The 17,920-nt window shown below is 36.9% G+C and overlaps 1 protein-coding gene across 3 annotated transcripts in view; it reads right to left on the bottom strand.

Moving 5' to 3' along the window:
- Window positions 1–17,920, bottom strand: part of ELMOD1 (ELMO/CED-12 domain containing 1) — an 86,590-nt gene that overhangs the window by 2,855 nt on the left and 65,815 nt on the right. For all 3 annotated transcript variants that reach the window (XM_010862825.1, XM_010862826.1, XM_010862824.1), the window contains 3 exons: window positions 16,061–16,129; window positions 12,597–12,647; window positions 11,360–11,493 (listed from right to left, as the gene is read on the bottom strand). In XM_010862825.1, the coding sequence (XP_010861127.1) occupies window positions 11,360–11,493; window positions 12,597–12,647; window positions 16,061–16,129 (254 nt within the window). The remainder of the gene's footprint in view (window positions 1–11,359; window positions 11,494–12,596; window positions 12,648–16,060; window positions 16,130–17,920) is intronic.

The following is a 17,920-nucleotide window of genomic DNA, read 5'->3' as shown; positions in this document are numbered from 1 at the left end:
TTAGTTCTTCTTCACTTTCTGCCTTAAGGGTGGTGTCCTCTGCATATCTGAGGTTATTGATATTTCTCCTGGCTATTTTGATTCCAGCTTGTGCTTCATCCAGTCCAGCATTTTGGCTGATGTACTCTGCATATAAATTAAATAAGCAGGGTGACAATATACAGCCTTGACATACTCCTTTCCCTATGTGGAACCAGTCTGTTGTTCCATGTCCAGTTCTAACTGTTGCTTCTTGATCTGCATACAGGTTTTCAGGAGGCAGGTCAGGTGGTCTGGTAGTCCCATCTCTTGAAGAATTTTCCAGTTTGTTGTGATCCACACAGTCAAAGGCTTTGGCATAGTCAATAAAGCAGAAGTAGATGATTTTCTGGAACTCTCTTGCTTTTTTGATGTTCCAACAGATGTTGGCAATTTGATTTCTGGTTCCTCTGCCTTTTCTAAGTCCAGCTTGAACATCTGGAAGTTCATGGTTCACATACTATTGAAGCTTAGCTTGGAGAACTTTGAGCATTACTTTGCTAGCCTGTGAGATGAGTGCAATTGTGCAGTAGTTTGAACACTCTTTGGCATTGCCTTTCTTTGGGATTGGAATGAAAACTGACCTTTTCCAGTCCTGTGGCCACTGCTGAGTTTTCCAAATTTGCTGGCATATTAAGTTCAGCACTTTCACAGCATCATCTTTCAGGATTTAAAATAGCTCAACTGAATACCATTGCCTCCCCTAGCTTTGCTTTATTTACCACTGTTGACAATAAACAGGCACTGTGAAAAATTCTTTAATGAGGAATTCATTTTCCACAGTGTGAATTTCACTCACTCTGAATGTTACCTAAGACGGCACAGGGGTTTTAGAAGAATACAAATCCATTTGGTTTCACCATTTTTCTACCTTACAGGCAACTTTAGGAAAACATTTTGAAAGGTTTAAATGACTGGAATAAGAGTTGAAGGTGGAGGGGTTTTTTAAAAATCTAACACCATTCTCCTCCCTCTCAAGGCTACAAAAGTCAAGCTGTAAATCTTGAAAACCGATTCCCTGAGACTTTCTTTCTCTATCACATCAGGAAAATAATTAGACACTGTAACATTATTCTAATCAAAATGTGAAAATGGTGGCTTGGCTTCCAGGGTACATATCATAATCACAAAACTTCACTCATTTGTATAACATTACAGAGTGTTCACAAATCCATTTGGCTTACTGACCAATTGGCTCATCTGCTAATTAACAAACATGTAACAGATACAAGGATAAGGTAGAGCTCCATGCTCCCCAACTCTCAGTTTTTTAGAGAGGGACCAAGGCAGAAAATTTCAGATAATGATTTGTTAGCTAAGGCAGCTAACATAATGACATGGAGAGCAGAGGAAGGAAAGAGAAGCCAGTCTCTTTTTTAATTGCTTATAGTTTTATTGCTTACAGTCTTATTTAATTCTTACAACAGCTTTATAGAATAGGAAATGCAGATAAGTCTAAATTTTACAGATGAGGACAGCGGGTTTAAACAGATACCTGAATGGTGTACAATCACACAATTATGGCTGGAAGCTAGGACATGAAATAAACCGCCTTTTCCAGTGGATTCACTTCTTCTGGTTATTATTCCTGTGTATAGTTCCTTCTTTTGAAGGTCAAAGAAAAGCTAATTCTTTTTTCTCTTGTGGCCATTGTACTTCCTTCTGCTCACTACACCTAATCTCATTTAATTTCAATGCAGCTGCACGTTCAGTGGAGCTTTAGATCGAATGTAATTCTCATAGCACATTGACGTGGCAGCGCAGTCAGTGCTCACTGAGTAATACTGTAAAGTCAAAGTAACAGAGCTCTTATATATTCGTTCACCTAGATGAAATGCCTGTTCGGAATACAAACTTGCCTTTCCAACCCAGGACTGCAGCAAATTTGTTGTTGCCTGACTGTGTCCTGGTTTTGCTTCACTGCATTTGATTAGTACACAACAGAAACATACCTAAGGACACAGGTAACTGCAAGAATATTACAGAGGAGATGTGCAGAACGGATTACGTTTGATAGAGGAATAAAAAATCCAGGGCAGTTAGCTTCTTCTAAAGAGGTCTAGTCCCTCTATTATAGGAGTAAATATAATCACCTAGTTGTCAAAGTCAGAGCTGTAATCACAAATACAAGAGACTTTCACTTTCCATTAATAAGTCATGAAAATTTAAGTATTTTAAAATTTGCTTTTTTATTCAAGTTATACATGTTTTTGCTGTTCAGTTGCTAAGTTGTGTCTGACTCTCTGTGACCCCATGGACTGTAGCATGCCATGCTTCCCTGTCCTTCACTATCTCCCAGAGTCTGCATAAATTCATGTCTACTCAGTTCTGATACTATCCAACCATCTCATCCTCTGTTGCCCTTCTCCTCCTACTCTCAATCTTTCCCAGCATCAGGGTCTTTTCCAGTGAATTGGCTCTTCACATAGGTGGTCAAAGTACTGGAGCTTCAGCTTTAGCATCAGTCCTTATGAATATTCAGAATCGTTTCCTTTAGGATTGACTGGTATGATCTCCTTGGTGTCTAATGGACTCTCAAGAGTCTTTTTCTCCAGCACCACAATTCAAAAGCATCAATTTTTTTGGCAGTTTTCTTTATGGTCCAATTCTCACATCCATATATGTCTACTGGCAAAGTCACAGCTTTGACTCTATGGATCTTTGTCGGCAAAGTGATGTCTCTGCTTTTTAATACACTGTCTAGGTTTGTCATTGCTTTTCTTCCAAGGAGCAAGCATCTTTTAATTTTGTGGCTACAGTCACCATCTGCAGTGATTTTACAGCTCAAGAAGATAAAATCTGCCCTGTTTCCACTTTTTCCCCATCTATTTACATGAAATGATGGGACCGAATGCCATGATCTTAGTTTTTTTAATGTTGAGTCTCAAGCCAGTTTTTTCACTCTCCTCTTTCACCCTCATCAAGAGACTCTTTTTAGTTCCTCTTCACTTTCTGTCATTAGAGTGGAATCATCTGCATATCTGAGGTTGTCGATAATTCTCCTGGCAATCTTGGTCTCAGCTTGTGAGTCTTCCAGCCTGGCATTTTGCACGGTGTACTCTGCACAGAAGTTAAATAAGCAGGGTGACAATATCAATATGCAGCGTTGACCTACTCCTTTGCCAATTTGGAACCAGTCCATTGTTCCCTGTCCAGTTTTAACTGTTGCTTCTTGACCTACATACAGGTTTTTCAGGAGGCAGGTAAGATGGTCTGGTGTTCCAATCTCTGATGAATTTTCCACAGTTTGTGTGATCCACAGTCAAAAGCTTTAGAATAGTCAATGAACTTATTGATGTACAGCTGATTTACAATGTTGTTATTAGTTTCAGGTGTACAGCAAAATAATTCAGTTATACATATATATACCTATTCTTTTTCATATTCTTTCCCTTTTTGGTTATTACAACATAGTCAGTATACTTTTATGCTATACAACAGGTCCTTCTTAGTTATCTATTTTATGTATAGTGTGTATAAGTAAATCCCAACCTCCTAATTTAACCTCCCCACCTTTCCCCTTTGGTAGCCATAGTTTGTCTTCCACTGCTGTGGGTCAGTCTATCTTTTTTGTTGTTGTTATTAAGTTCATTTGTATTTTTTTCAGATTTCACACAAAAGCTATATCATACGATATTTGTCTTTGCCTGGTTAACTTCATTTAGTAGGATAATTTCAAGGTCCATCCATGCTGCTATAATTGGCATTATTTCATTCTTTTTTTATGTCTGAGTAATACTGCATTGTGTGTGTGTGTGTATCTATCCATCTGTCTATATCATATCTTCTTTATCCATTCATCTGTTGATGGACATTTAGGTTGCTTCCATTCCTTGGCTACTGTAAATAATGCTGCAATGAACATGGCGTGCATGTAACCTTTTGAATTATAGTCTTCTCTGGATATATGCCCAAGAATGGGATTGCAGTTCTATTTTTTTTTTTTTTTAAGGAACGTCTACACTGTTCTCCATAGTAGCTGTATCAACTTACATTCTCACCAACAGTGTAGGAGGGTTCCTTTTGTTCCATGCCCGCTCCAGCATTTATTATTTGTAGATTTTTTTATGATGGCCATTCTGACCAGAGTGAGGTGAAATCTTATTGTAGTTTTGACCTTATATTTCTCTAGTAATTAGTGATGCTATTGTTTAGTTGCTAAGTCATGTCCAACTCTTTTTCAACCATGTGGACTAGCCCGCCAGGCTCCTCTGTCCATGGGATTTCCCAGGCAAGAATACTGGAATGGGTTGCCATTTCCTCCTCCAGAGTATCTTCCCAATCCAGGGATCTAACTTCCTGCATTTGCAGGCAGATTCTTTACCACTGAACCACCAGGGAAGCCCCAATAATTAACGATGAAAGTGAAAGTGAAAGTCACTCAGTTGTGTCCAACTCTTTGAGACCCCAAGGGCTATACAGTCCATGGAATTCTCCAGGCCAGAATACTGGAGTAGGTAGCCTTTTCCTTCTCCAGGGGATCTTCCCAACCCAGGGATCGAACCCAGGTCTCCTGCCCTGCAGGTGGATTCTTTACCAGCTGAGCCACAAGGGAAGCCCAATTAATGATGATGAGCGTCAAACTATACATAGAGTCAAATAGTTTAGAAGTTTTGTTACAAAACACAAACAAAACCCCAGAAACCCTTCCTATCCTAATTCCTGCTTCTTTAAATAAACATTTCAATTCATTCAGTTGATTCTTTGATTACTGACTTCCATATCTCTAAATTACATATTTTCCATTGCTTGATTTTTTTACTTCCTTCATTTTGAAGATTCTCTTCTCTTTCTTTATAGATCTCCTGCTTTCTGGACCCCACTTATTCCTGTAAGGATTACTCTCTTATTTCCTGGAAATACATCCTTTAAGAACTTTCTTATAAAGATACAAAAAAGTAAAATGTTTAAGACCTTGTATTTAAAAAATGTGTTTATTTTATTCCCACACTTAACTAGTAAGTTAGACTGGTTATAGAATTCTAAATCAGAAACTATATTCCCTTAGATTTTAAATAACATTCTCAAATGTTTGAAGACATTATTCTACCATTTTCTAGAATAAAATGTTGCTGTTGAGAAGTTCAATGCCATCTTAATTCTCAATTCTTTATGTGACAGACTTGGAAATATTTAGAATCATTTCTTCCCTAAGTCATAAAATTTCACAATGATATGGACCTGAGTGTGAATCCATTTTAATCTATTATGCTAGTTCTTACTAGCTGAAATATGAAAGTCATCCTTCAGTTGTGAATACTTTTCTTGATGTACTACTTTGATTCATTCCCCTTAGTTTCACTGTTCTTTTTCTAGCCCTTCTATTATAGATGTCTAAGAATGGTCCTTTCAAATCTTTCTTTTCTGTTTCCCATCTATATTTCTTGTTCTACTTTCTGGAAGAGTTTCCAGCTTTATCTTCTAATCTATCTATCTATCTTCTATCTAATCTATCTTCTATCTTCTATCTTCTAACCTATCCCTCAAGGTTTCATTTATGTAATCTGATTTTTAATTTCTAAGAGTACTCTTTTGTTCTCTGAGTGCTCATTCTATGGCACCTTGTTCGTGTTTCATAGTAGCAATTCTGCTCTTATCTCCTGGGGACAGTAATGATACACATTTTTAAAGTTTTCTTCTCTCTGCCTTGTTTCTATTTCTTTAGAGCGGCTTTATTTCTGCCTGCTTTAGACTCTCTTTCATGTTTGAGGCTTTCCTTACTGTTTTTGCTATCTAGGGCTGCACTCAATATGCCAGGAAATTTGAAAATTTAGCAGTGGCCACAGGACTGGAAAGGTCAGTTTTCATTCCAATCCCAAAGAAAGGCAATGCCAAAGAGTGTTCAAATAACTGCACAGTTGCACTCATCTCTCATAGACTAGCAAAGTAATGCTCAAAGTTCTCCAAGCTAGGCTTCAACAGTATATGAACCATGAACTTCCAGATGTTCAAGCTGGACTTAGAAAAGGCAGAGGAACCAGAGATCAAATTGTCAACATCCGTTGGATCATGGAAAAAGCAAGTGAGTTCCAGAAAAACATCTATGTCTGCATTATTGACTATGCCAAACCCTTTGACTGTGTGGATCACAACTGCGGAAAATTCTTCAAGAGGTGGGACTACTAGACCACCTGACCCGCCTCCTGCGAAATCTGTATGCAAGTCAAGAAGCAACAGTTAGAACCGGAAATGGAAAAAAAGACAGGTTTCAAATCGGGAAAGGAGTATGTTAAAGCTACATATTGTCACTCTGCTTATTTAACTTATATGCAGAATACATCATGTGAAATGCTTAGCTGGATGAATCGCAAGCTGGAATCAAGACTGCTGGGAAAAATAACAATAACCTCAGATACGCAGATGACACCACCCTTTTATGGCAGAAAGCACAGAGGAACTAAAGAGTCTCTTGATGAAAGTGAAAGAGGAGAGTGAAAAAGCTGGCTTAAAACTCAGCATTCAAAAAACGAAGATCATGGTATCTGGTCCCATCACTTCATGGCAAATAGATGGGGAAACAGTAACAGACTTTATTTTGGGGGGCTCCACAGCCATAAAATTAGAAGATGATTGCTCCTTGGAAGAAAGCTATGACCAACCTAGATAGCATATTAAAAACCAGAGACATTACTTTGGTGACAAAGATCTGTCTAGCCAAAGCTATAATTTTTCCAGTAGTCATTATGCATGTGAGAATTGGACTATAAAGAAAGCTGAGTGCTGAAGAATTGATGCTTTTGAATTGTGGTATTGGGGAAGACTCTTGAGAGTCCCTTGGGCTGCAAGGAGATCCAACCAGTCCATCCTAAAGGAAATCAGTCCTGGGTGTTCACTGGAAGGACTGATGCTGAAGCTGAAACTTCAATACTCTGGCCACCTGATGTGAAGAACTGACTCATTGGAAAAGACCCTGATGCTGGGAAAGATTGAAGGCAGGAGGAGAAGGGGATGACAGAGGATGAGATGGTTGGATGGCATCACCAACTCAATGCACATGAGTTTGAGCAAGCTCTGGGAGCTGGGTGATAGACAGGGATGCCTGGTGTGCTGCAGTCCATGTGGTTGTAAAGAGTCACAAATGACTGAGCAACTGAACTGAAATGAACAGAGGGCTGCTTGAGAAATTATTCCAAAATTCTGTGGCTTAAAAGAACCATTTTAATATACTCATTTATTCAATGGGTTATCAGGAATTAGGAAAGGGCATAAGAGGGATTCTAAACGTGATTTCTGCTTCATTGACTGTGCTATAGCCTTTGACTGTGTGGATCACAACAAATTGTGGAAAATTCTTCAAGAGATGGGAATACCAGACCACCTTTTCTGCCTCCTGAGAAATCTGTATGCAGGTCAAGAAGCAACAGTTAGAACCGGACATGGAACAACAGACTGGTTCCAAATAGGGAAAGGAGTACGTCAAGGCTCTATATTCTCACTTTGCTTATTTAACTTATATTCAGAGTACATCATGTGAAGTGCCGGACTGGATGAAGCACAAGTTGGTATTAAGACTGCCAGGAGAAATATCAATAACCTCAGATATGCAGATGACACCACTCTTATGGCAGAAAGTGAAGAGGAACTAGAGGGCCTCTTGATGAAAGTGAAAGAGGAGAGTGAAAAAGCCAGCTTAAAACTCAGCATTCAAAAAACGAAGATCATGGCATCCGGTCCCAACACTTTATGGCAAATAGATGGGGAAACAGTGTAAATAGTGACAGACTTTATTTTCTTAGGTTCCAAAATCACTGCAGATGGTGACTGTAGCCATGAAATTAAATGACACTTGGTCCCTGGAAGAAAAGCCATGACCAAACTAGATAGTATATTAAAAAGCAAAGACATTACTTTACCAACAAAGTTCTGTCTAGTTAAAGCTCTGGTTTTTCCACTAGTCATGTATAGATGTGAGAGTTGGACCATAAAGCAAGCTGAGTGCCAAAGAATTGATGCTTTTGAACTCTAGCGTTGGAGAAGACTCTTGAGAGTCCCTTGGACAGCAAAGAGATCAAACCAGTCAATCCTAAAGGAAATCAGTCCTGAATATTCACTGGAAGGACTGATGCTGAAGCTGAAACTCCAATACTTTTGCCACCTGAGGCAAAGAACCGACTTATTGGAAAAGACTCTAATGCTCGGAAAGATTGAAGGCAGGAGGAGAAGAGGATGATAGAAGATGAGATGGTTGGATGGTATGATTGATTCAGTGGACTTGAGTTTAATGCGCTCTGGGAGTTAGTGATGGACCGGGAAGTCCATGGGCTCTCAAAGGGTCCACAGGGTCACAAAGAGTTGGACATGACTGAGCAACTGAACTGACTGACTGATAAGAGGGATGGATCCACAATGCCTGGAGTCTCAAATGGGAAGATCTGAAGGTTGGGGGTGGTGACTTGACAGCTGGTGGCAGGAATCATTTGGAGGCATATTCACTCACATGTCTAGTGGATGCTGACTATCCACTGGGACCTCCTCTGAGGCTGTCAGTCTCGATTACTACATATGGCTCCTCTGTATGTCCTGGATTTCCTCACAACACAAAGGAATCAGATCCCTTAAATGGTGGTTCATGCTTCCAAAGGCAGCTCAATCCCTGATCTCCAGATCAAAACTTTTTTTCTTTAAAAATATTATTTTATTGATATATAGTTGTGGTACAATGTTTTGTTAATTTCTTCTGCATAGTAAAGTGACTCAGTTATACATATATGCACATTCTTTATAATATTCTTTTCCATTATGGTTTATCATAGGATACTGAATATAGTTCCCTAGGATATACAGTAAGACCTTGTTGTTTATCTTGTTGGAGTTGCGTCTGCTAACTCCAACCTCATTCCATCCCTTCCCCAATCTGCTGTTCCTTGGCAACCACAAATCTGTTCTCTACATCCCTGGGTTTGTTTTTGTTTCATAGAGAGGTTCGTTTGTGTCATAATTTAGATTCTACATATAAGTGATATCATATGGTATTTGTCTTTCTCTTTCTGACTTACTTCACTTAGTATTATAATCTCTAGTTGCATTCATGTTACTGCAAATGGCATTATTTCATTCTTTTTTTATGGCTGAGTAGTACTGCATTCCATTGTATATATGTACCACATATTCTTTACCCACAAATGAAAGCCTTTCCTAATGTAGCCCTAGAAGTCACATAGAATGAATTCTGCTTATTCTACTGGTCAACCAACTGGTCAGCCCAATTGGGCTGGGATGACAGGAACACAAAAACCCTACTTTTTAACAGAAGAAGTGTCAAAGAATTTAAGGACACGTTTTTAAGCATCTCACTCAAACATCTGATAATAATTTGGCTCTCTGCAGTGTATTTTACTAAATAAAAAGCCAATTGGAGTAAAAGTTAATTGGAAGTGCTAAGCACTAAGTAGGTTTTGCTGATAGTGAGCATGACTGTAGAGTGATATGGCTAGGCTGTTTCACGGGGCAGACCCAGAGGTCAGCGTTTTCATATTTTCTCTTGAGATGTTCAGATTTCAGAGAAGGCCTTTGTCAATCTCTTGACTGGCTGCCAAAGTGATAGGAACCGGGTAGGAGAAGGAGCCTGGGTCTCAGTCTTCATCATCACTTTCAGTATGGTTTGCCATTAGCTGTACCTGATTCTCATAAGACCAGAAACCCTTTCTTTTTCTCTCTCTGGAAAGTAACCAGCCTTTGCTGAGGAGGCGTCAGGACAGAAGCTGTCTCTTGGAAAATGGGATTTAGGCCTCTAAGAGATTCTTAACATATTTTCAAGCAAACTTGCCAGTTTTGGTCTTATGTTAACCCTCATTTATGAGATATTTAATGCTGCCAATTCTTAAACCTTTTGGAGAGTCTTGTGGAATAAATCAGGTTGCTTCTTACTTTCCATGCCACCTGTTAGGGATCTGCTTTCTAAAGCAGATGTCCTGATTAAGTCTCTCGCTCAGTTGTGTCTGACTCTTTGTGACCCCGTGGACTGTAGCCCACCAGGCTCCTCCGTCCATGGGATTCTCCAGGCAAGAATACTGGAGTGGGTTGCCATTTCCTTCTCCAGGGGATCTTCCCGACCCAGGGATCGAACCCAGGCATCCCACATTGCAGGCAGACGCTTTAACCTCTGAGCCACCAGGGAAGCCCTGGATGTCCTGATTAGGCAGATATAAGAGATGACAGAATCCTAGATAATATAAGCACTATTAATTTAGGAATTTAAATAAAATAAATATCTGTTAACTTTTGACTTTATCACATTTTAAAAATGAACCAGGGAACAACAATTTCCTGTGGTAGATTTGGGGTGGAATGATGGGGTGTTAACCATAATTAGAAACAGTGCAGATCTGGTTACCAACTTAACAGAAGAAAAAAAAAAAGCTAAAAAAAAAAGAGAAGAACTTTGACAGTTTCTTGCTAAAAAAAAGCTTAAGTACAGCCATCAGTGCAATAAGCAATGTTTAAATGAACAGGAGCCTGGCGTGCTCCAGTTCATGGGGTCACAAAAAGTCCGACGCGACTTGGCGACTGAACAACAAAAAATACAAAATAACTTAAAAGGCATTTCTTCTATAAGTTGCTTAGGGTTACTTGATGATTTGGCAGATTATCTTTCTATGTTCCTCCAAACCAGTTAACATCTGGCCTGCAAAGATAATAACGACATATAGCTACATTTTAAGATTCTGCCTTTAAAACTGGACAATAGCATCCCAGGACTCTACTAAACAGTCTGATCTTTATCATCTGAAACCTCAGCATAACTGCAACCTCAGGTTCAGGGTCAACAATAATTCCCTCTATTAGTACCTACAGTTAGAAGGAACTGCAAACACTACCCTCTGTAGCAATAGTGGTAGCGGTAAAATTAATACCAACAACTCCACCACCATCTGTATCCCCCACTAAACCACCACCTCCTCTTTCTATTGTTCACGGAGCACTAACAATGGGACTAGCCAATAAAAGAAATATTTTATCTTCATCTCATTTTGCATCCATTTTATAGAGGAGATGGCTGAGGTTTAGGGGAGGGTAGTAAATGTAGATCTGGAGTCAACTCAGGCTGTTTTCAAAGCCTGTACAGTTAAGTGTCATGCTGGATCAGAGGGAGAAAGACATCCATGATGTCTTTAAGTCAGATGGGAAGTTGATACATTGAATATTAGGTAAGAGGAGGGAACGAGAAAAGATTCATGATGCCTGAAAATATGTGGTTTTGAATGAGAAAACAAAATACAAATGAAAGGAGGAGTTCAATGGCTCCAAAGCAACCAAATCACAAAGATCTCTCAGCTTCAGCCCTTGCTGAAAGTGTTCTCTACAGAAGTCTATGTCAATAATTAAGCAACGAGACACTTACAGAATGTTTGCTGGAAGTGCGATAATGTTGGAGCTTCTGGAGCGATGTTGTAGAAATGAGTTTTTAGTGCTCCGCTCACCAGTAGATTATATGCCAGATCAGTTATATTGATGCCCACAATTGCAAACGAGTACCTGTAAAGTACAAGCCACAACACCAACTGTGTGTCACATATGGGAAGTAAGCATCTCAAAAAAATGGTAATTTGATTTTTACATTACTATTAAATTATGAGAATGGCAGATTTCCCTTCCTCACAGCCTTATCAAAACTCTGAATCTTATTAATTAACAGAAAATTTTAATAATGTTTGCCAAGAGAATTGAGAGTTTGTATGCTTTAACTTACTAATTCCATTCCCAAATATATGAGAAAAAAACAGAAAATGAAAAAGCCTTATATGCAATGATAGTCATTTATATGGCAAAGATATGTAAATTATTCACATATCCTAAAGAACATGATTGGTGAAATAAATTATGGTAATCTCATCGTGTACTACAGCTAGTAAAACTATATTCCTAAAGATGATTTAAGCAGGATATAAAACAATATATAAGGAACAAGCCAAGTTTTATTATATACATTCAAATGTGAACAAAAATATTCTAAGAATCAAATGCTACAAAATATTAATATGGGTATATTAGAGTAATATGACTAGGGTGTTTCTGTTTATTTCTCTATATTTTTGAAATTTTCTATAATAAATCAAATATTACTTTTAAAATGAGGAAAAATTAGTATCTTAATACTCAGGGTATATTTTCTAGTTCATTTTCCACATGTCTATTCAAAATTAAGTCAAATGGAGTTCTTAAGTCTTCTCTGGTACTATAAATCCAGCACATAAAAAAGAAGTACTCTGTTCAGAAATATTTTTGGATGACATGAGGCATTATGTCCTAAAGTAAAATTTTAACTAATAGCTAGACACTTGATAGAAATCCTTAAAAGCAAACTAGCAAATACAATTCCAAATTATGATTTTTGAAAATCATTTCCATACAGTTATAACTTTCTAAACCTTATGACTAGAACACAAGCAAAGCAGTATCATATAATCATATAAGTAAATCCAAATAACATAAACAGGTCCTTTTCAAAACTGGATTATTTATTTCCATCAGGACAAGTGGATTTTCATCCTTGCCATTTTTTGCAGTCCTCTTAGGACATTTTTGTTCTGGTTCTGGCTCAGACTGACAACCCGTTACATATGGAGTTCCACACTCACCCAATTGCTTTATCCATCCTTTTCTTCTCCCATTCTGCTTTGCTGAATTTGCTGAATAAATGAGTGTACAAATAAGTAAATATGTAAGATCTGATCTCTAATTAGCAGCTGTTCTCTTTTAATATTTTTTCTTTAAACTGTTGACTAGATGTGGGGAAGCCTATAACTAAGTTACCAAACACTAATCGATTTAAATGTTATTAACTAAAAAGCTACAATGCAATTTGTACAGAGCTCAGAAATGGAATTATTTAAAGCCATGGTACTTATCCCTTATTCACTACAGTACAGTAGTGAGAGACAGACCTAAAAGTCAAACGTACTCTTTTATGTTATCCATTAATTATCAAACAATACTTCTTTCATGAAACCTCATCTGGTATTGCTCTCTCCTCTAGCAAGATGCTACCTCACTTTCTCATGATTTCCCACACTGCGCTTCATCTGGTTTTCCCTCATGGTAATTATATTATTTAACCTTATTTGTGATGTCTTATACACAGCAGATTCCAAATAAACATTTACTGATAGTGAAAGAAAGAAAGAAGGACAGAAAAAAAGGGGGGAAGGAGGGGAGAAGGGAAGGAGAGACACATAAGCTTTAAAAATTCTGTTCCAACAAGTGCTATAGCATATCCTCTTGCTAAGCTGAGATAACTAACCCATAGCAGACACATTTTAACACATTTTTTATAATTGGAGCTTATGAATAAGACTATCTGAAGAAATGGTACTACAATAAAGGCATTCTGAAAATACTAACTTGCATTCTATTATTTTGTGTACTTTCTTATGCCCCTTCTCACCCACTTCCATACTGCCAACATCTTGTAGGCAGGAACCACCTTGGACTCTTCTCTGTGGCCAATGTGACCTTCATTCAGTGCTCTACACTAAAAACTGTCGTTAGTCTTGGAACTAAATACAATTTTCAAACTAGAGTTATTACGAACATTTAGCTTCCATCTAAGTAAGAGAAAGAGTTCTTCATAAAACAATGCAAACACTACATCAAAAGACACACATGTTATACACAGCACAAGCCCACAAAAACATGATGCAAAATTGGTGTTTTACTCTAAGTACTTTCTACTCTATAAATGACTGGTTCTACTTCAAAATAACTGTCTTTAATTCATGTCAAAATAAGCCACTTCTTTTTAAAGTGTAACTGCCAATTATCAGCCAAAGAGGCATCGGGAGATTTTTACCTTAACCGACTCATACCCAAACTAAAAAGAGTTAGGTGTGAAATTTAAGAAATTTTGTATAAACAAATTTATAAGCAGCTCTTTTCAACAAAGCTTTATAAATTCATAGTGTCTCTGTATTTTGTTAAATTAAATCTATCTGCATTGGAAATGTAAGAAAAGGCCAAATGACCTCCACTCATTTCAATACTTATAAGTAATGATACTCTATAGGATGTCCGAGCCCAAACAGAAGGAATTCCTCTCTTCAGGAAACATCCACACCACAAACAAGCACAAAAACAAACTGTCAAAATTCTCCTCTTAAACTCCAATCTACTTTTATCCCTCAAGTTACTTCAGGATAGATCTTGACAAGAGCAACAATGTATAATGCTTGCTGAAGGGTAGACAGGGAAAACCTTCCTTAGTATTTACTGGCTTCTCCCTGTTCAGCACCTGAAATATTCAGGGTCTGAAAGAATCTGGGGTGATATCACAATGGGTTAATAAATATTTCTTTCAGATACTGGTGAAGGACAGTGGTGATTTCAAGACATTCTGATTTGCATTCAATGACATTTACCATCAATTTGAAGTGGTTAATAGTTGAACTTCATCTAGTCAATTTTATTTGTAGCTTGAGGGACAAAGGATTTGCATGCCCCTCCACCCCACACATTCTAGTCTCTTCTTAAGTGTAAACACACAAACCCTTAATACTTCCTCTCTGATGGCCAACACAGGATATAAAATTATAAAGCTTTTCTTTCAGAATGGTTCATAGACAAAACTAATCCCTCTCCAATAGTTTATTAACAAATATTTTAAGCTTATTGCCACTTCCCAAGGACCATGAAGGATTCATGTCTTCTACTTAATGCTTCTCCACAGAATAACAGTGCAGACAGACTCCTCAGCCAATTTTAATTATAGAGAGTTCAGAATCTCTACATTAACAGAAACACGTAATTCAATGTAGTTAAAAAATTAAAATAGCTTGATTTTAGCCACGCAATGTATGAAGAAAGAGTTAAGGGATCTTATTGTTTTTCTCAAAGTAAATAAAAGATAAACAAAATGAAAATTTAACCTTATAAAAGATTATAATTATAAATTTGGGAAGTATAGTATAATTTAATGAATCTTAGCCATTGAAGCTACAGTCAGTATAATATAAGAGGGGAGCCCCAAAGTCAATCTATACCACTCACAGATTCTGAGAGTGGTATGATAAAATTTGGGACTTATTTAGTAATCATGAACACTAACAAGGACTCTGTTCATGCTGAGGAGCAAAAAGTGATACAAAAATATGAATATATAATAGAAGAACTCCTTATAATGAGAGTGACTAAAGCATGTATATACTCTTCATAATAATACAATTAGAAATACATTAATAGAAGAGTTAATATGCTTTGTGCAACAAAATTCCCAAATAAAATGTCCATCTCTTGGAGTAGATGAGATCAGAGATATGTGGTAATGTGTTCAGCCTTAGGTGACATTTCAAAATGTTTTTTCAATAGACACAGTTGTAGAAAAACTCTGACATTTTCTATCAGGTCAGTCTAATCTGATTTTTCCTTTACCAAAACGCAGGCCAAATGTAACGAACTATATTATATAAAATGTCGGGAAATGTTTGCTTTTAGAAATTTTTCATGAATTTATATTTCTTGAAAAATTCTTACCCATACTTAGCCTAAAATAAAAGTGAGAAAAAGCAAAAGCAAAGAAAAATACCTTATTTCCTCTTTAGTGATATCCCTTAATGCAATCGGTTAAAAAAAAATTTAGAAAGTTAAATGAAAACATAAACAATTTACAATCTGGAATTTTATTAAGAAAATAAAAGAGCCTCAGCAATTTCAGACGTTCTCACTTGGTCTCTGACTCCAAGACTTCCATTCTTCCCTCTATTCCCCCTCTCTGGTCTCTTGTGTTTCACTTCTTTCATACTCTACTGTCTCCTTCCTCTATGCCCATCTACTACTCAATCTTCTCAGACACCAGGGGTACTACTAATCCCTTCAGGTAAATACATATTTCACTTGAACTGTGCCACTCTACATCCTAAAACCTGTAACAAGTCTGACATTTTAACTCTCCTATTCAGCATTTGTCAAAAGTGCTTGTTTAAAAGAGCTTTAAGCCTCACTTTTGGTGGGTTGACTCTCTTGAGAATCTCATCAATAGAGCCATATAGGAGATGAAGTTAATTCTACCTAATTTACAAAACCTAATTCACCTTTTATTTTTAATGATTACCTGCATTTGGGGTGAAGAGAATCAGAGAGGACCTGCTGAGCTGCTGCAGCATCTCTTTCTGCAAAATACCTACAGTTGGAGGGAAAAGAAAACCATAACTCCAGACCTTATGAATACATTCATTTCAATCCAATTTGAGGTCATTTCGGATTCAGAGATGGATACCAACATAAGTGGTATCACTTGTTTCAGCTCCTCCAGAGAATGAACAGCTTTTCATAACAGAATTTTCTAAATACAATGAGAATCTAATAGGGTAGTTGTAAAATCCACAAAGTTTTAGGAATGATTCCAGTAGGTTTGAACATTTAATTATGAACTTTACCATTCCCCAGAGAGCCAAAGATATTCTTAATGAGAGTTATAGATTCTTTTGTTTGTTTGCTTTTAATTTATTTTTTAATTGAAGGATAATTGCTTTACAGAAGAGGGTTACAGATTCTTAATAGGAAGGCAGGATGAGGCCCCTCAGAAGGCAGAAAAGGCCTGGTTGAAGGCAACATGGTGAGAGGTTCTGACAGCCAAACAGCAGAGAAAGGATGAGACTAGATGACGGTCAGTGTATTTTCTTGGAGAATATTCTTGGGGTAAATTTTGGATGAAAATATCTTACAGAGCATAGAGATGTTAAAATTCTGTTTTGGGGGAAAAGGGGCAATGAATTTCCTAACAAATACAAAAAGCTTACATACCCTCAAAAATATATCATAAAAGTTACTTCATAAAGACAATTATAAAATACAATTAAGTATAGCATATATTATTTGATTTGATGTGTATATAATTTCCTGAATATATCTAAAGGATAAAACAAGCTCTTAAATTTTCTTACAAAAAGTTCAAGGATAGTCAGCAAATTTCATAAACATATCTGTGATTATTAATGAAATTGAGTCTCTTCATACTTTTGTTGATCATCTAGGTTTCTTCTTTTATAGCCTATCTGTTACTATTTCTTGGTCCAGTATACCTAAAAATACATTCAAATAAATAAGATAAATAAACCCTCAGAGCCTAATATACTGGAGATGGATCCTTTATCATGTATATGAATGTCAATCTTGGTTTTCATTTTGTCTATGGTGGCTTATCTTACAGAAAGTTTCACTTTTAATGTCTGAGATCCATTGATTTCTCTTTTACAGCCGTGCTGTTTTGGTTTTTGTCTTTAAGAGATCCCTCTTTACTCACGTATTTCAAAGATTTTCTCCTAAAAGTTGTAAATAGTTGTTTTTGACATTCATCTTGTAAACTGAGGCAAGGTAGATATTTATTTTTCAAATAGAACGTCAACTGTCCCAGCTGTACTTATCAAAAGCTCATCTTTTACATACTTATTTGCAACCCCACCTTTACTTTTCTATTCATTCACACATTACATAATAATGTAACATTTAAAACACTTCATAAAAGAATGGGTGACTATTCACACAAAGAACAAACTAGTGGTTACCAGTGGAGAGAGGGAGGAGGGACAAAATCAGGCGAAAAGAGATACAAACTGTTGGGTGTAGGACAAGCTATAAGGATGTATTTTAAAACATGGGGAATGGAAGCAAAATTTTCTAATAACTGTAAATTGATTATGACCTTTAAAATTGTATAAAATATTTACCATCTAAAGAAAGGTATGGGTGATTATTAAACCTCTTAAATTTAAAATAAAAGCAAAGATCTAGGGGGAAAATTGGTGCTATTAAAAATGTCAGTTTTCTTCTTTTAAAAACATATCACTACCCTTCCTAGGAACAACCTACAAGGACTCCTTTTTTCTTGAAAATGAATGGCTACAAATGACCTAATTTAAGCATGAAAAAAATAATGAGGACAATTATTAAATCACATAAACATACAAAAACC

The sequence above is a fragment of the Bison bison genome, unplaced genomic scaffold, assembly GCF_000754665.1.
Source record: "Bison bison bison isolate TAMUID 2011002044 unplaced genomic scaffold, Bison_UMD1.0 scf7180017864485, whole genome shotgun sequence".
In the NCBI taxonomy this organism is placed as follows: domain Eukaryota; kingdom Metazoa; phylum Chordata; class Mammalia; order Artiodactyla; family Bovidae; genus Bison; species Bison bison.
This window is presented reverse-complemented; position numbering and strand designations above follow the sequence as displayed.